The 20,396-nt window shown below is 39.0% G+C and overlaps 1 protein-coding gene across 1 annotated transcript in view; it reads right to left on the minus strand.

Annotated features, from left to right (window-relative positions):
- Window positions 1-20,396, minus strand: part of LOC136422490 (protein O-mannosyl-transferase TMTC4-like) — a 61,202-nt gene that overhangs the window by 8,157 nt on the left and 32,649 nt on the right. Inside the window, exons 9-19 of the mRNA XM_066410260.1 lie at window positions 19,610-19,771; window positions 18,520-18,722; window positions 12,084-12,258; window positions 9,096-9,152; window positions 8,290-8,361; window positions 7,643-7,722; window positions 6,103-6,210; window positions 4,165-4,306; window positions 3,480-3,594; window positions 2,861-2,973; window positions 2,433-2,502 (exon numbers count right to left, since the gene is read on the minus strand). Coding sequence (XP_066266357.1) covers window positions 2,433-2,502; window positions 2,861-2,973; window positions 3,480-3,594; window positions 4,165-4,306; window positions 6,103-6,210; window positions 7,643-7,722; window positions 8,290-8,361; window positions 9,096-9,152; window positions 12,084-12,258; window positions 18,520-18,722; window positions 19,610-19,771 — 1,297 coding nt within the window. The remainder of the gene's footprint in view (window positions 1-2,432; window positions 2,503-2,860; window positions 2,974-3,479; window positions 3,595-4,164; window positions 4,307-6,102; window positions 6,211-7,642; window positions 7,723-8,289; window positions 8,362-9,095; window positions 9,153-12,083; window positions 12,259-18,519; window positions 18,723-19,609; window positions 19,772-20,396) is intronic.

The following is a 20,396-nucleotide window of genomic DNA, read 5'->3' on the forward strand; positions in this document are numbered from 1 at the left end:
AACGTCAGCGGGATAGTTTCAGCCACTAGCGGGAAACAGTTTTGAACCTCAGCTGTGATATCTGCCCTAGTGCTCTGTTTTCGATGTTTAACTCAATTAGACTAACTTTTCCCACCAAGACAATCATCATAACACAACTTTACGTAGCAAAGCTGGAACTGTGCATACAGTAGTGCAGTTACTTTAGTGAGAAAGAGCACTAGTACTGTGATGTTTGTGGTTTTATTTGTTTGCTGTGAGAGCTCACAGAGAAAAACACATACATTTTTGTAAAACCACTGCAAATATTTCACGACTCATAGTTTCACAGATACAAATTCTCACAGCTCTGAACGTCAGCGAGACAATTTCAGCCACTAGCGGGAAACAGTTCTGAACCTCAGCCCTGATATCAGTCCAGCAGGCGGGCATCTGTGGGCCCACGATAAAGCGCCCAGCGTCACTCTGACGCCTTTGCTCACACTCATAGCTTTGTGAAACAGCCGTAACCATAACCGCCAGCAATTACCGTCCCAGTGGAGCACACTAAGTACACGCTGTACAAAACACTACAGGCGCTCTTTACTTAAAACATTTCACATTTCCAGGCTCGAAATACAGTTTTCTAGTAAGACAAGTGTCTTCCAGACCTACCTAGAATTCAGCTACAAAATATTGATAATTTTGTAGAAGGACTGAGCTTGCCTTGGAGAATGATTCACTTGAATAGACCGAGGCAGCAAATGGGAACTGTACAGAATTTTCACCTACAGTAACCCAGGCAAGATTACACCAGAGTATGAAAATCAAATTCGGTGTGGTGAATTTTGTGCGTCAAGCCTAATGACTAACAGTCTCACAAACCTCCCCAGTGGAGCATACTAAGTACACGCTGTACAAAACACTACAGGTACTCTTCACTTCAAACATTTCATATTTCAGGGCTCGAAATACATTTTTTTTAGTCCATACCAGACCTCCCATCAAGGATAAAAAGCTGTAGAAATCAGCTACAAAACCGAAAAATCCGCCACTTTGAAAAGCGATGGGTTTGAGAAATCTCTAGTGCAGCATCCCCCGGGTATGCACAGTTTAGACATTATACAGGAGTGCATCATACTGGGGGACTACGCGTTCAACTTTCAGGCACCTGGGATAATGCACTGCCCACCACCCCCCACCCCCGGACAAGCAACATTTAGTTACTGTACTAGAACAACAGTAGCTAATTGAACTATTGGCATAAACTTTGTCTTGAATTAATCTTCTTTTTAAAGACTACTTCAAGACATCCTAAATTGTCTTTACCTCATTAACATATCTATTCAGAGTTTTGGTATAAAACCTGGTGTTCTCAGTCCTATCGTTAGTCACTGACGAAAGACAGTGGATACTGTCTGAAACATCTGACTGTTTCAAAATCTTATCCAGTTGCTTGAGTAATTATTTTTGGCGTATCTTATTACCTGGATGTCTAACCTTCATCAACGTTTCAAAATCTTATCCAGTTGCTTGAGTAATTATTTTTGGCGCATACTGGGGGACGTTGGCTTGGAGGTTTGGATGTATCTTTTAAGGTTGGCGGAATTATGTACCCTGGTGGAACTTATTTTTCAGCCACTACTGGGTGTATGTTACCACAATATTGCAGGCTGATGCAGGTTAAGTGTAGGTAGACATCAGAAATACCTGCACAACTTTAATTCTAACTGTACGTGCACATGCAGGTGGTATTTTGAGCCCTAAATTTCATAAGCACCATAGCTGTGACATGATGTGAAGCAGAAAGTATGCAGAGTTTCTTTTCTAAATGTCAAGCAAGCCTCGTGGGGGAGTTAATCACAGCGTGTGAGGCATTGGGCTGTGTGCGGCGGGTAATTGCCGTAATAGTCCCTGAAAATTGCACGTTCTGGAACAACCGAGTTGCTTTCCTAATGACAGAGATTTACATAAGCTACCATACTGAAATACCCATCTATGCAGGATGACTTTCACTGGGGAAAATGTAACTGCAAGTGGGCCAAGACAGCATGCGTACATGTAAGTGCTGTATATGCATGATTGTGCAGAAATAGATAAATCAAGGGTGTGCTATTTTTAAAGACAATTTGAACTTCAGGGTGATTCCAGAAATGCAAAAAGGCAGAAACTTTTGAAGTTCAAGTGGCAGCAAGTTTTGTCGTCCCTATTTTCTATCAGTACATTTTGTATAAAATTATGTACAATGTAATTCTTTTAATGCTAATTGTACAGTCACACACACACACTTACACATATACATGTACACAGGCACACACACACATACACAAGCAGTCACATACGTACACACACACATACACACACACACACACACACACACGCACATGCACACACACACACACACACACACACACACACACACACACACACACACACACACACACACACACAGAGTAATTTAGAGTGTTACATACCCAGGTTGCCATGGTAGTTTGCTGAATTAGGACTCTTGTCTATGGCCCTCCAGTACAGCTTCTCTGCCTCCTGTGGAGTCAACATGGTCACAAAGTCACAAACTCTTCATCAATCATACAGATCTCTTTACACCACTAGATACTGGCTTTCAAAGCAAAGTACGGCAATAACCCTTGCAGTTTATCGTCAAACTGCAGATTTTGAGCACATACATCATTGGGAAGAAAGCATGATGCTTTGGCAAAGGTCTATGTTTTGTAACATGCTATGAATGATGTCTTCTAATGTGCTGTCATTATGACATATCAAACAGTTAAAAGATTGTGCATTCTACTGTATTGTATTTTGTTTCTCTGTCTGTCTGTGTGTCTCTGTGAGTGCATGTGTTTCTGACCTTTGCTTGAGCAAGACAAAGTGAAAGTGTTACCTGATACTTGCTAGCCTTGCCCAAGACGTTGGCCAGGGTAAACTGTATAGAAGGGTCGTTAGGGAGCACTTTCACTGCCTCTTTCCCAACCACCTCGGCCTTACTCAAGTCTCCTGCAAGACAAATAAACATTCATTCAATTTCACTGCCTCCTTCCCAACTTTCACTGCCTCCTTTACAACTTTCACTGCCTCCTTCCTAACCACCTCGGCCTTATACTCAAATCTCAAGACAACATTTCATACTTTAAAAAAAAGGATCTCTATACAACCAGACCTTATACTTGAGGTACATGTACATTCCCACTGGTCATAACAAGGACAGTATGTACAATTTTGACATTGTGAACATTAGTAAAATGTACAAAATACCTGGGAATTGTTCTGCCATGTCAGAAGTGAATGGTTAAGAAAACCTGACAAAGACGAAATAGGTGGGGGAAATTCGTGAGGTGGGTTATGGGAAAGTCTAAGAAACATCTTGTCATAAGGACTGCAACATGTACTGAAAATTGGACAAGATGTTTTATTTTGGCGAAAGGGATTTAGGTTAAGCTTTGACATTTCAAAGCATTGGCAGGTAAGTTGTTCCCAGTTTAGAGATGTCTGTGGTCTCTCACCGAGGTTGTCGAGTAGAACGATCATGTTGGTCCATGCCAGCGTGTGCTGGGGTCTGAGGAGGGTGGCGTTTCTCCAGGCGTTCAGGGCATCCCCGTGCTGCTTCAGTTCTAGGTACTGTAGACAAGACAGACACAGAGTGACTCTTTACCAGACTTTTACAATCATTGCCCTTCACCAGTACAATGGCCTAGGGGGCATAGTGTTTGCCATGCATTTGGATGGTCTGATACAAAATCTTCTTTATTTGTTCTTTGCTGAGCCTGACTTATCTGTTAAATGATATGTCTATCATTAAATCAACCAAGTTTTGTTAAAAAAAAAAGGTACTTTCTTACATAAGACTTACAGTCTTTCATCACTAATGCCATCAATAATTATACATGACATGTACATTTTGTTGTGATCTATATCTGCTAGACTGCTACATCATATTGCTATAAGTTACAGTCATCTCAAGTCTACTATTTGAACCTTTATCTATTCATGAAAAGCTCAAATCGGCCTGCAGGCAACTTTCCATTGAGGTCATGAGGCGAAATATACTGTAACAATAATAATGTCCTAGTAAATTTATACACATTTTATTTCTATACATGTATTATAATACAATATCATTTTGAAAGACACAACATATATATATCTTGTGTCTTTCAAAATGATATTCTGAATAAATGCTTGACTCACCAGATTGCCGAGGTTGTAGTAACAGTCAGGATATTTCCTCCTGTGTGTAATAGCTGTCCAGTAGCTGTGCTCGGCAGCCTGTGGTTTCTTCAGTTGAGCCTGTACGATTCCCAGGTTCATCCAGGCTGCAGCAAACTCTGGTCTGTGGAAAACAACACAATACAAAACTGTCAGAAAACAGCACCCCAGCTTCTGTTTTATGGCTGTCCAGTAGCTCTAGGCCTACACGATTCCAAAGATCATCCAGGCAGCAGCAAACTCTGGTCTGTGGAAAACAACACAACACAAGACTGTCAGAAAACAGCACCCCAGCTTCTGTGTTTTATGGCTGACCAGTAGCTCTTGGCCTACACAATTTCCAAGTTCATCCAGGCAGCAGCAAACTCTGGTCTGTGGAAAACAACACAACACAAAACTGTCAGAAAACAGCACCCCAGCTTCTGTGTTTTATGCTTGTCTATAGTAGCTCTAAGCCTACACAATTTGCCACCAAGTACTCTACCAGTACCAGTAAAAGTTTTGGGAACTTTGTTTCAGAGCCAATCATCAACTCTGTTAATGGGTGCTGCTTACTACAGTTACATACTGTAACTTAAAGTTTAAGAAAATGTCTCATTTTGAAGGCCTATGGAAGGACACTTCAATAACAAAACAGTTCTGGTACCAGGTTAATGTGTTTGTTGATTAGTCCCTGAAGAACACAATCATTCCCTGTGTAACATTTTAGCCATTTCAAACTGGACAGTTGTCACGATTTCACATTCTGCCCCCGTCATGACACTGGTCTACAACACAACTATAGACTGACTACACATTTAATATGTGGTAAATAGTTTCTATTGCATAGTGGAATTTTGGCAGACTTCTGCAAAAAAAAGCAAAAAAAGATTAAAATTTCCTAGTAGTACAAGTCATGCACATACATTTGGACCAAGAAAATAATAAAGGAAGCTATTCATCTCAAATGGGTCACAAAGAACATTTCGATAAGAATATACTTTGGCCCTCATACGTTTAATGTGTTTGTTGACAGTTTCTGCCCATCCCTGAAGAGGACATCATCATTCTCTGTGCTCATTTTGACCATTCCGAACCGGACATTTGTTCCAAGTACTTCCTAAGAAAATAACTAAGAAAATACCTCACCTAAAAGGGTCATAAAAGACATTAAGATATAAGAAAATAGCAGCCACCCCTAGTATTATGTGTTTCTAGCCAATCTCTAAAGACATTACATCATCATTCCCTGTGTATATTTCAGCTATCGCAAACTGGACATTGGTCATCCTCTCACATTTGCCCCCACCATAATACTGGTCTCCTCCCCACATTACCTTCTTAACTGCACATCACAACGGTAGTAAGGTTTATCAGACTGACACAACGCAATACAGACCAGACAGGGGAATGGGTTTCAAAGGAACTTAGGATGATGATGTTCCTAAGGGTAAACCTAAATGTGAAATGAAACCAAAAGTTTTCAAATGTACATCGATGTATTTACTGATAATAAAAAGAGTGAGTGATTTGTTGGCTGGCTGTACACAGTGTGGTTGTTAAACTCAGTATATACACAGTGGAGAGGTCAGAATGGATTATGAGGGCAGGACAGTGTAAAAGTGAAGACAAATGTTGTACTACCACAAAATGAAAACAAACCGCAAACTTCAAGTTTAAAAGATAAAGTTAAGGATATATGTATTTTTTGCATTTATCATTTGGATGCAATCGTTGTGGCATATTGTGATGGGTTCACTAACATGCTCAAGGTGCCTGCTCTCCTTAAACACCAGACCTCAAGCTTTATGTGACTGTCCCATCCGGAAAGGCGTCCCTAACCACATTTTCACGTCAAGTTAGGAAACAGGTGTCCAGTACCTTTCCTATTAGGACACAACATTGTGGCCTGCCAAGGATTCGAGTCCAAGACAACCTTACCTGATCTGCACGGCCCTTTCCAGTAGCAGTTCTGCCTCCCCTAACTCCCCCCTGTCCTTCAGGATGTTGGCCAGATTGTTCATGGTCTGGTCATACTCTGGGTTCAGTCTGGGGAAAAATCGTAGACAAGTGTAAGATTCATATTAGTGACAGTAAGAAACACTAAGTCTTGTACCTACAGTATATATCCCATTCCTGTCTGGGACCACATTCTTCACACTGCAGCAAAGACACCTACATGTACATGTACATGTAGTTGCAGTGCGAAGTAGAACCAGTCAGTATTGCCCCTAAGAAGGTGACAGACGGTTGCCACAACGTTGGCAAGTGATTATGTACTGGTTGTGTTCAAAGAACTTTGTAGAGTTGTATATTTCAGCTACTTAAACTGTGGGTAAATTTTGGGCAATTTTTTCTTTGTACGACACAGTACAGTTAGTGTTTACTTTCAGCCATAAACCTTTTGCCCATGCCTATCCTTTAGGTGTTAACTACAGATCGAAAACACAGCAGGAGAAAAGGAACTGGAAGGATGATTAATAGCATCACAGGCCATTTCCACCCCTAGTGTATTACCAAGGCCAAAAGGTGGCACACATGTACATGTAGGTACATCAGGTAGATAAAAGGCTTGCAAAGGTGAGTCACACTGTTGGGTGAATCATCGTCGAGGTCAGAAAGACAGTACCCAGGAGAGCATTGCGTACTTGAATAAAAGGCTTAGGCCACACCAATTTAATTTCTTGGTTAACGGAATCTTTGAAAAAATGCTAGATTGTAAAATCGACATGAGAACAGAGTCTCACAGGAAAGTTTGTATTTTGGTGCACGCAGTTTCAAGAAGTGAACAGGGTCAGGTGCAAGTTTTCACCCCAGCCTTCTGTTTTAATGATTTCCTCGGGCTAAAATGAAAAAAAAAATCTGTTAACCAAGAAATTAAATTGGTGTGGCCTTATAATGGCAACTAACACTACACTACACTACTGTGTCGACTGCCAAAACAAGCCTTTTATTTGTAAGGAGAATCAGTGAGAGTAGGAACCAAACTAAGGCCAAAAGGTGTTAGATGTAGATGGAAGAGCATCAAGTATAAAATGTGGATAAAAGGTATGTACAGTCGAACCTGTCTATTGTGACAACTCCAGGGACTTGAGTAAAATGTCAAAGTACACCTGGCAGGTTTCCATTATTGGCAGGGTTCCTAATGTCTGGGTTGGTGGAAAAATAAAATCAAAGAGACGTACCACCAAAAGGGCCAAAATGGCAAGGTGGTCCTTAATGGAGAGGTGGTCACTTGTACAGCTTTGATTGCATATCATTGGCCAGGTGGTCCTTATGAAGAGGTGGTCACTAGCACAGGTTTGACTGTATATCATTGGCCAGGTGGTCCTGATGTAGAGGTGGTCCCTAGCACAGGTTTGACTGTATATCAATGACCAGGTGGTCCTTACGCAGAAGTGGTTACTTGTGAAGGTTTGATAGTAAGGCATTTACTGTAGACATATTACACTGTATTAGTATAATGTGCATCAGTACTGACCTGAGGGCATGTCTGTATGCAGCTATAGCGACGTCTGTGCGACCCTGGTCTCCTCTTATCTTACCAATGTTGTAATGGACCTGGGGAGGAAATGATGTTATTAAAAACGGTTTGGTAAGGGCCCTCTGACTGATACTGATAGATAATGTTGGCATGGTAGCACAGTCACACATTGGACATTGTTGGGATCGGAGGTATGAGACAAGTTTACAAATCAAAAGTAATTGAGTTCATTACCATAACAGTTGTAAATCTATGTATCATCAAACTATTAGTAAGTATATCTGAATTCAGGAATCTTATAGGTAAGGTAAGGTAAAGCAGTCATCATCAATTGAGGTGAAGTATAATGCTTTTTCAAGTAGCTAGTGGTTGTGCAATGCGGCTTCGCCACGGCTAGCGTTTTTGGCCAAGCACACCGGGTCACCCCTACTCTTCTCGATAAGTGTGTTGGGTTCTTTTACTGAGGTTCGAACGCGGGCCCCAGGATCCACGGAATTTGATCCAGATTGCGAAGCAGCGGGGTTGCGTTACCGCTTGCGCCACAATATACCTCAACGAAGACTCAAGGAATTCGACTATATGTAACTTTAACTTGAGATCTTAACATGCAAAGATACAGTCAAATAGATTATAAAGTGTCTCACCTTAGCATTCAGCGGACAGACTCTGAGACCTGACGTGAACAAGGCCTCCTCTGTGCCCCACTCTGCACTTCTCTGTGGACAGAAATGTGTCAAGATTAACTGTCAGTCTGGATGATGTGTCATTTTAAATGTCAGCTAAGCCTAGAAGGAAGTGATGCTGCCAAAGTGTTATGACTAACAGTTACTGTTTAGTCTTGATACTAACACTGCCTAATTTTACGGGGTCACCCATTCATAAAGATAAAAATCAAAGTGTTTTCAATATTACATTCACTGCAATACCTTATGATGCATTGGCCATTACATGTACATTGTATATGATAGTACTAGTGACTCATCCAAACATTACAAGAAAAGGAGGAAATGTCTGACCGTAGCCAAAATCATATCCAGTTGCTTATTATATAATAAGTAACAGTTACTGTAACAGTTACTTAGCGAATTTTATTACCTGGATGTCTAACTTTCATTGACAGTACAAGAAAAGCGTCAAGATTGAGTATCTGCCAAATAACAGTAATACCACTTTAAGTGCCACATATGAATTAAACACTGTGAGACATTTATCAAGATAAAAATCTAGAGGTTTTACACAATGGCTTCAGGGAGAAAGTGCACTTAAATACTTGATCTAGGAAGAAAAGACTCTGAGGCTGAATCTAACAGCATCAATGTTACTCAATGCAAATGAATATTCCCATAAGATAAAGCTTTTTTATGCATGATCTAGGAAGAACAGAGATTGAATCTTATACAGCAATAATATTACTCAGTGCAATATAGCCATAAAATAAAAATTTTCTTACCACTGTACATCTGATGATATTAAAGAAAACTATAAGCACCAGGAACGCTTGAATGACCTGGAAAAAACAAAGTTTATTGTAAAAAGTCAATGATCCAAGAGTTTGGTGGTTTCATTTCATACACACACATTTACAAAAAAATTGGCCAAAATCTCAAAAGATAAACAGCAAGTAACGTTACATTAATTCTAAAAATACAGCACTGAAATGACTCACTAGTCATATGGCCAGGATAAAATAAATCTCATTCTCTACAATACAAAAATGTGTATTTGTCATCTTTACAAATATAGTATAATAATATGATATAAAAATATATAATATGTAAGTTAAACATGTGTTGACAGCCACTCAAAAGAGTAGGGCAAGTCTACATGAGTAACTGTTCATCAGTACACACATGTGGGAACTTAGGTAATAGTACTAAATCCAGATGGAATGTTGGTTGCAGTGATAAACATATGGCTAAGACTTAGACTAATTTAAGTACTTTCCATTTCTGTGACTTAGAAACTGTCACATATAACATATGGACTACCTGTACATAACAGATTGCTTGCCAGTATGTATGCTGTAATAGATAGGCTCTCCCCTGTTATGACGAATCGGGGCGTAGCTACATGACGTCAAGGAAATTTGTTAGTGTTAGGCTGAAGTATGGAGGAAGGAAGCAGAGCTTTACTTAATGGGTTGATGGTGAGGGTCCGTAAGCAAGATAAGACTGTCATGCAAGTAAGCCCGATACATTCTGGCACTTCTGAAGATACTATTATATACAAAACTTGTGACAGTAGGAATTGAGAAAGTGTAACTTGTGTGAGGCTGAAGTGCAGTAAGTATCCTCGAGAAACTGCACTTACATGTATATGTAAGCCTGATAAATTAAAACACATTGGATGTTTTCTGGAGTGATCCCTACGTACATAACTTGATATCTTTTGACAAATTCTAACTTGTGTGAGGCTCAAGTTTAGAAAGCCGGAAGATGTAAATGTTATCAAGAAACTGCACTTAAGCCCGATAGATTCTGGCAATTCTGTAGAAACTGTTACATAAAGACACAAAACTTGATATCTTTTGACAGCACGACTTGAGAAATTCTAACTTGTGTGTGGCTCAAGTAAAGGAAGTAGGAAGATATAAATGTCATCAAGAAACTGCACTTCACGGTAAGCCCGATAAATTCTGGCACTTCTGAAGATACTGTAACGTTACACGCAAAACTTGTTAATATCCTTTGACAGTATGACTTTGGAAAGTGTAAATTGTGTGAGGCTCAAGTATAGGAAGCAGGAAGATATAAATGTCATCAGGAAACTGCAAGTAAGCCCAATAAATTCTGGCACTTCTGAAGAAACTGTTACCTGCAAAACTTCTTATCCGTTGACAGCACGACTTGAGATATTCTAAATTGTGTAAGGATCAAGACAGTATAGGAAGCAGGAAGATGTAAATGTCATCAGGAAACTGCACTTATATAAGGCCAATAAATTCTGGCACTTCTGAAGCAACTGTTACATGCAAAACTTCTTATCCTTCGACAGCACGACTTGGGAAATTCTAACTTGTGTGAGGATCAAGAAGAAGAAGCAGGAAGATATAAAATTAATGTCTTCAAGAAATTGCACGTAAGCCCAACAAATTTGGCACGTCTGAAGAAACTGTTACAAGCAAAACTTGTTATCTTTTGACAGCATGACTCGGGAAATTATAACTTGTGTGTGGCTCAAAAGTATAAGAAGCAGGAAGATGAAAATGTCATCAGGAAACTGCAAAGCCCGACACATTCGAGCACAGTTGGTGTTTTGTGAAGAGATCGTTCCATGCATACAAAATTTGTTATCTTAAATTTGACAGCACGGCTTGAGAAAGTCACTGGCAAATCTTGGTTTCAAGAAAATACTATTATCAGCTGCAAATTTGGCATTTTCTGAAGGGATTTTTACCTAAAGAATTTGTCATACTCTTATTTCAAGAAAATGCACAAATGACCAATATATATTCTGGCAAATTTGGCATTTTCTAAAGCGATCCGTAACATACAAGATTTGTTATCTTTTGAAAGCATGCCTTGGGAAAGTCACTTGCAAATCTTCGGTTTCAAGAACATGTAATTTACATTCTGGTACATATGGCACTTTCTGTAGCAATTTTTGCACGGAAAATTTGTTTATCTTTTGACAGCAGGACTTGGGAAAGTCCTTAGCAGAGCCTTGGTATTCAAGTCAATGTACAAATGCAACTGAATGCTGTACAATGCAACACTTATTACGCTTGGTAGGGATTTTAAAGTTTTCTTTGGACTTTATTATAATTGTGAGCAAGTCTGTGGTATTTCAGTTAATGTAAGTGATTACAGTATGACAGGACACTTCATGAGATGTTCATATTTTGCGGAGCTATCAGAATGTTCCAGGGACTTTACTGTAGGCAAAGCTGACATCTAGTAAAAGTTGCTGAAAGGAAAATGACAGTGATTTCTTACATATCATGACAACTGCTGCATTCTCAGATACTTTTCGATTCTAATGTACCATTTACATTGTATCTTGTTCCTCACTTTCAAGTGGAGCTTTGTGAATACAGTCAAACTTGGTCTCAACAAAACCCCACGGACTCAAGAAAAATTGTTAGTAAGAAGGGGTGCTTTAGACAAGAGGGTCTTAAGTATGTAAAATTGGACAGGAATGGGGGTGGTTGGCTGTGCCAGGTGGTTGATCGGCCAGATTTGACGGCACTTTGTGAATTTTCAATCATCTGACCAATATTCAAGTACATGTACCTTCATTCGACATTCATTCAACATTCATTCGAGCTCGAACCATTGAGAAAGCCACACGAAAGGTGAAACTAGTATGGGAGTGGGCTTCAATAAAGTTCTAAATGGGAACTATGTGGCTACAGCCTCCTTTCTGAAGATGTGGCATGAGTGTATACATAAACAGTTGACTTGAGATTGTCCACTACTACTTGCCAACATTCATGTACCTTTTTCCAAGTGAAGTGTTGACACAAGACGTTGATACCAGCAACGACGAGCAACACGAACCCAGCACTGGGCAGGTACAGAACCCGCTCTGCTACCACAAACCCGACTGTGAAGAACAGGTTGCATGCTGGGAGGAAGGGCACAATCAGCACGGCTAGGCCCAAGGTAATAACCCTGAGGAAAGAAAAGTACTTTGATTAATATATCCAACTTTTCTTTTTACATGTAATCATTTATTTACTTGACATTATAGGCCACACCAATTTAATTTCTTAACTAAACAGATTTTTTTTTTTAAATTTTAGCACCAGGACATCATTATAACAGAAAGCTGGGGTGAAAACTTGCACCTGACCATGTTCAGTCCCTGAAACTGTGAGTGCACCAAAGTACAAACATCCCTCTAAAATTCTGTTTTCATGTTGATTTTCCAATGTAGCATTTTTTTTTAAATTCCGTTAACCAAGATTGGTGTGGCCTTATTTATTATCTAAAAAAATGTTTTTATTGATTTTTCATATAACAAACAGAAAACAACAGAAAAACTAGACTGGCCGTCATTTGCTTTAAGAGCAAATTCAGGATGTTTCGCCCATACTCCTCATGCAAGAAGTGGGCTGTCCCAAAATAACTCCTGGGCAAATCCAAGTTTCTGCATAATTTATGCAAATGAGGTCCTCATGACCATAAGTTATGTCCAGGTGCTTTCACCTTTCCTACATGTACCTACATGTTCAAGATGACATCCGCAGCTTTTACAGTAAGGGGAATACAACATGATGCATAAATTATGCAAGTGAGGTCCTCATTAGCATAATTTTTGGCCAGGTGCATTCACCTTTCCTAATGGTACCTACATCTTAAGGATGACATCCGCAGCTGTCACGGTAAGGGAAATACAAATTATTGCAAGAATTATGCAAATGAGGTCCTCCTTAGCATAATTCATGGCCAGGTGTGATCACCTTTGGTAACGGTACGTACATGTCAAATCTGACATCTGCAGCTTTTCCGGTAAGGGAATTCCAAGTTTAAGCATAAATCATGCAAATGAGGTCCTCATTAGCATAATTTATGGCCAGGTGTGTTCGCCTGTCCTAAAGGTACCTACATCTGAAAGATGACATCCGCAGCTTTTACGGTAAGGGACATACAATTTCATGCATTGATTATGCAAATTGGGTCCTCATTAGCATAATTTATGGCCTGGTGTGTTCGCCTTTCCTAAAGGTACCTACATCTCAAAGATGACATCCGCAGCATTTACGGTAAGGGACATACAACTTTATGCATACATTATGCGAAGTAGGTCCTCATTAGCATAAGTAATTGTCAGGTGTAGTCACCTTTCCTATAGGTACCTACATCTCAAATATAACATCCGTACCATGTAACATAAGGTACATATAACTTTCTGTAATACCATTAGGTACCCCTGACATCTGCTTGGTTTTAAGTCCCAGATCAGGGGACGTGTAGGAGGGCTTATGTTACAGTATGACCTAGTTCTTGCTGGCCCCGACAGAAAATAACCAAAAATTGCATCAAAAATGTGCAAAATAAATCATTTTGAAGTAGTGTATGCCCAAAAAAATAATGGGGTCCTTTGGGTAAATATCCAATGCACAACTAAACCAAATTTCAGGTCCTCAGGTTTCAACACCACGGCACTGGAGGCCATCATGTGCGACTTTTGTCTGAAAATGACAAAAAACCTCCATAAAATCATTGTAAAAACTTATATCAAAAAAATTTTAAAAGGGTCTGGGGGTATACACGTACTCTACCTGCATACCAAATTTCAGCTAATTTGGTCGACGGACGACCGAGAAAAAGCGATTTGAAGGTTTGACAGGAGAAGAAGGAGAAGAAGGAGAAGAAGAAGAAACCTTACAAAAACTAGACTGGCCGTCATTTGCTTTAAGAGCAAATTCAGGATGTTTCGCCCATACTCCTCATGCAAGAAGTGGGCTGTCCCAAAAGAACTCCTGGGCAAATCCAAGTTTCTGAATAATTTATGCAAATGAGGTCCTCATGAGCATAAGTTATGTCCAGGTGCTTTCACCTTTCCTACGTGTACCTACATGTTGTCACGGTAAGGGAAATACAAGTTTTTGCAGGAATTATGCAAATGAGGTCGTCATTAGCATAATTCATGGCCAGGTGTGATCACCTTTGCTAACGGTACGTACATGTCAAATATAACATCCGTACCATGTAACATAAGGTACATATAACTTTCTGTAATACCATTAGTATAGGTACCCTGACATCTGCTTGGTTTTACGTCCCAGAAAGGGGTGAGTGTAGGAGGGCTTATGTTACAGTATGACCTAGTTCTTGCTGGCCCCGACAGAAAATAACCAAAAATTGCATCAAAAAATTGCAAAATAAATCATTTTGAAGTAGTGTATGCCAAAAAAAATAATGGGGTCCTTTGGGTAAATATCCAATGCACAACTAAACCAAATTTCAGGTCCTCAGGTTTCAACACCTCGGCACTGGAGGCCATAATGTGCGACTTTTGTCTGAAAATGACCAAAAAACCTCCATAAAATCATTTTAAAAACTTATATCAAAAAAATTTAAAAAGGGTCTAGGGATATACACATACTCTACCTGCATACCAAATTTCAGCTTATTTGGTCAACGGACGACCGAGAAGAAGCGATTTGAAGATTTGACAGGAGAAGAAGAAGAAGAAGAAGGAGAAGGAGAAGAAGGAGAAGAAGAAACCTGACAAAAACAATATGTTTCGTTGGCGAAACATAACAATATGTTTCGTTGGCGAAACATAACAAAATGTATGGCAGTTGGCACATAAGTCAAATAAACAGTCACAAAATAACGTATGACGTAATTATGTATAAGGAACTTCACAATTACACAATTTAAAGTTACTGAAGTAACTGGATAGACTTTGTAAACGGTCAGAACTTTCAGATAGTCTTTCATCAGTGACTGAGGGTGCTATGAGGGTACAATGTATGCTATCTGAAATGTCTGACCGTTTAAATCCATCCAGATGCATTAAGCTTTTGTAACTTTTGTGCTGTGTATCTTATTACCTGGATGTCTGACATGCGTCAACATTAGAGAAACTTAAGTTTGCTTTAAGAAAATGGTCACATTAGAAACGTGGCTACACATGACGGGATTCTTAATGCTTTGATGCATAGGACTATTAGTAAGTACCACCAAAACATGGCCAAAATGTCCAGGTGGTCCTTATGAATAGAGGACTGGTGTTACATCAATGGCAATGCAGTTCTTATGAACAGGTGGTCACTAGTACAGGTTAGACTGTGTTAGGTTTTCCAAAATGTAACATACAAAAGTTTTACAAATATGATTTTTAAACTTACAATGGTTAATACATAATACAATAAAACACATTTAATTTCATACCTGTACCTACGGTTAAATAGCTCAAGTGAAAACTGCACGTAAGGTAATGAAACGTACTCTAAATTTACTCTAGATGTACAGCAATAACTATGAAACAAGTGAGATGAATAAAAACCGTTAGAAGCTTTCGCAGATAACAATCTCTGTGAGAGAGATTGTCTGGCAGGAAGGGCTCGGAGATCAAAGAGTAAGTGTAACACTACAGAGCTATTAAATACATCCATGGGGAGTACTTTACTGGACGTTACTGATTAGTCAGTAGAGCGATACTGACTTGGATTACTTCTGACGCACGTAACGGAATTGGAGAAGGCAAGGTAGTCGCGGAATGTTAATGTACTGGAACATTTTGTATATCAAGTATTAAAATTAGTCTTTGAAACAGAGTGTGTTGGTCAAGACTGAAGGTTATGTTTTTGTTTGTTTGTTTGCGATACTGACTTGGATTACCTTCTGACGCACAGAACGGAATTGGAGAAGGCAAGGCAATCTTGGAATGTTAATGTACATTTTGTATACATTGTATCAAGTATTAAAATTAGTCTAACTTTTGAGTGCGTTGGTCAAGAAGGTTGACATGTTTTTGTTGTTGTTTGTTTGTTGGTTTGTGGACAGAATAATTACAGAAGTTGTGAATGGATCTTTATGAAATTTGGTATGTACTTTAGTAGGTAGGTGTTGGCAAAATGAAGGACAAGTTCGATCATGGGCCCCCTAGCATCATTCTAGGGTATTGCAGAGGAACTTCCAGATGTTGTATCTCATGTTGTGGACATGTTATGGTCATGATTTTTTGGCAGCAGATAGCTCATTAGCAATACACCTGAAGTTGTTGGGATGCTTACATTCTTTACTACATTGACATCATTATGACAAATTTAATGCATGTTTACAGCAAGACTGTGAATAAAACGCTCATTTCTCTCAAGCCTAATACATGTAATACATATCGGTAACTCTAATGAAAGTTTCCTCCAGGGTAGACTAGGAATAGTCTTATCGATGTCCTATATCCGGCAAGTCATTACAAGTAACTATGCCTGTAGCCATTATGAGCTAATGCGGCAATATTTCTTCACCTTTATCAAAGTTTGCTCCAGAGTAATCTAGAAATAACTCCCAGCATTGCCTTTGCTTTATTTGGCACCCAATTTGATGTAATCATGCAATATCTCCTCCCTTATGTAACATGTAGCTAAAACACAAGCTACCAACAGATATTCATGTACAGTGCAACTTTGGGTGAAAAGTCCATAACTTTGTGTTCAAATGTGGATAATTTTTAGTATTGAAAACTAATGCCTCAAATCCCTTATTGTCTTCATCAAAGTTCTCTTCAGAGTTGGCTAGACTTAGACATGTCGATTTCCTATTTCAAGCAAGGTAGTTCCATTTATTTATGTAGCCAATCTAAGCTGCATGTAATACTGCAATTTCAATAAATGTCAAAAGACTAAGTCTTTGTTTCCAAATGTAGGATACCACATTTTTGGTATTGAAAATTAATGTCGCATTTTTCCAATCTACCAACTATCTTCATCAAAGTTTTCACCAGAGTTGGCTAGACTTAGACATGTCGATTTCCTATTTCTAGCATGGTAGTTCCATGTATTCTTCTTGTAACCGATCTAAGCTACAAGTATAATACTGCAATTTCAATAAATGCCAAAAGACTTTGTCTTCAAATGTAGGATACCATTTTTGGTATTGAAAATTAATGTCGCATTTTTCCAATCTACCAACTATCTTCATCAATTTTTTCACCAGAGTTGGCTAGAATTAGATATATCGATTTTCCTTTATCTGGCAGGCAGTTAAATTGAGTACGCAGCAAATTCAATGAATACCAAAAGACTTGTGGGATATTATTTTTCGTATTGAAAACTAATATCAGATTTTTCAACCAACCGATCATCCTCATAAAAGTTTCTCCAGAGTTGGCTGAAAATAGATTTATCGATTTTCTATTTCCGCAGTGCAGTGGCTTTAATTTGCCTGGCAGCCAATCTAGCATAATGCTGCAATATTTCTTCACTGATGAATCAGATAAGTGGACTGTAGCCAAAAACATTTTTGACAAACAAGAGTAAAAATACATTTGTATAGCATAACATAGTATTACAATGAATAGTCTAATCAGGGTAAGACAGGCTCACTCAGTGGTCCAATGGCATGTTATTCATTTTCAAAATAATGTACAGTCTCTTCAGCACTTGAAATTAAGTTCCCATATCGATCTTTGCAACACCAGGCTACCCTTACCAAATTTGAAATAGAGTCAAACCTGCCTAAGAAGACCAACCAGGGGTCTGATAAAATCTGGACAGGTTGTCACTAAAAGACAGAATTCTTAATGCTTGTGTCCGTAGGAAAAATTATCTAACTTAAAGGTCCAACAAAAAATGGTTACAATGGTCAGGTGGTCCTAAATAATATGTGGAGATGGACCCTTGTACCGGTTTAACTGTAACCCAGAATAGATTCTCCTATAAGTAGTTCCTGGACCTAATTTTGCTTTTATTTGGCCACCAATTGCAATACAAGATAATCCTGCTATAGTTCTTCATTTGACAACAGGACTAAAAAACAGCCTCATTGTAGTTCCGGCCATTAGATTATTTGGCAGCCAATCTAATGTAATACTGACAGCAATATTTCTTTTTTCGTCTGAAATGGTATGGCTAAAAAAAGCTACCAGATACTACATCTGAAGTGATAGAAGTCATTAAGGCAGGCTGTAAAAATTCAGCTTTTCCGTTGGTCATGACAGAGAAGACAAAGTCTGGCACTATTTAAAGTATTTGCAAACAGGTTCATTGTAACGGGGAAATTCCCGTACAATGAACAGGTACAATGAACAGGGGATCACAGATTTATGTCTCGTCCTAAAGACTGCAACCCCTTCCAGTAGCATGCGTGTCCTGTGAGCAAAAACAGCTTGGATTTGAACTCCCTATCTCTTTGTCCAGAGGCAGCTACAGTAACCACTTGACTACAATGTATGTACACTATACTCTGTACACTTACCGTTTTGTGTTATCGGCTGAACTGACGACACAGTATGTTAGCAATCCCAGAAGGCCAAGCCAGAGAGCGACGGGAGCGAGAACTCTGGGGTCTCCCACGCTGTGCAGCAGGGGCACGCAGCCCATGGACCAATCAAAACACAGCCACCAGGGGAAGAACAGCAGCCAGGCATTGATGGCATAAACATAGTTGTGGGTCAGGACCTGGGAAAAAGCATGGGTAAAAGATGGAACAAATTAAAAGGGTTATATTATTCCTTGGATTTTGAAAGCCCTCCTTGAATGATTACTCGAAAAGGATTAAACAAACTTTCAAGTACAAAAATCCCCTAACTCACTATGCCAATAATAGAAAACTTTCTATGAGATGATGATTTTTTTGCTGCCTGAAACCATTATACTATACATTCCGATATTATATTTAATTTCATGGTAACTTTACATTATGGCAGAGTATTAAAGATTGAAGTCTTACGGAACTACATGTAAGCACGTGTCGCTTTTTGTTATTATACATTGACTTGTACATACTATGAAATACAATCATGTACTAAACTACATATGGACTACCAACGGTAGAGTATTTCATTAAGATGTTAAATATCTTACAGTCAACATTCAACATGACAACCCCGAGTACAACAGGAGCAGGGCTCGAAATAGTGGGTGCATGTGCACCCAGTGCACCCAAAATTGGAGCTGTGCACCTAATTTTTGACTGTGGGTGCACTGGTGCACCTATATATTTTTGTAGCCTATAGGGTTAAGGTACTATTGTACACTAGTATACAGAATATTCTTGAAATGTAAGTATAAAAAACAGCATGATAACTTTTTGCTGTACTTTATTTAATGTATTATTTGTTTGAAATGTTGAAGTTAGCTATAGAATTACAGATTGAAGCTCTTAAGAAAGGCAGCAGCGTTAAACTTTGTAATTATGTTCTGAAGAACATTCAACTTTATTCTATCTGGTGCACCCAAAATTCTCTCTGTGCACCCAATTTTTCTAGTTGGGTGCACCAGTGCACCTATCCCCAAATATGAATTTCGAGCCCTGAGGAGGGAAGAGGGAAAAGGAAAGTACTAACCCTTGTTGCGAGGTCCTTGGAGAAAGCTGCGGGGTTGTCCACAGGCTGGAAGGCAGGGGGCGTTGACCCCATCACCCACCAGCGAGCCGTCATGATCGCAGCACCCGTTGCCCCGAGAAACAGCTGCCGTAGCAACAAGGACCGCACCCACACAGGCAAACCCTGTAAAGTGAGGATACTGTGTTAAAATTTCAGTTGTTTGTACCTTCTCAACCTTTCCTGTCAACTTGAAAGTTTACTGTGAATTCTTTTATATGATTAAATTCAGTATCCCAATTTGATGATTTCCACCGAATCTAGAAATCTAATTCAGTATTACCGATTCACATGTTCTATCTACAAATGTACATTATGTGATGTCATAGAAGCGGTGGATTGTTCATTTTTTGACAAAGACTGTAGTTGGTCAGTCGTAAATTTGGGTTAGTCCAATTTTTGTGTTAGAGATTACAGTTCAATAATACATCAGATTACATGTAGTTCAGTATCATTAAAGAAGAAGTTTATTTGCTGCATGCAAAGTACATTATGTACATTTAGCCAAAGGGCATTTAAAACTTTTCATTTCTATCATTTATTTTATCATAATACACGTAATATCTATTCATTTACACAAAACAAAATCAATCAAAGCCAAGGAACAGACACATTGTTACATCAATTTCTACCATTATCTGTTGCATGTGCCTAATTAGCCGATACCAAAATGTAATTACATCAGTCAATATCAGTAATCAGCTAATTAGTGAACACACTAAATATTTGATTACAGGGACATGTATTCAGA

Source organism: Branchiostoma lanceolatum, chromosome 17 (genome assembly GCF_035083965.1).
Source record: "Branchiostoma lanceolatum isolate klBraLanc5 chromosome 17, klBraLanc5.hap2, whole genome shotgun sequence".
NCBI lineage: Eukaryota > Metazoa > Chordata > Leptocardii > Amphioxiformes > Branchiostomatidae > Branchiostoma > Branchiostoma lanceolatum.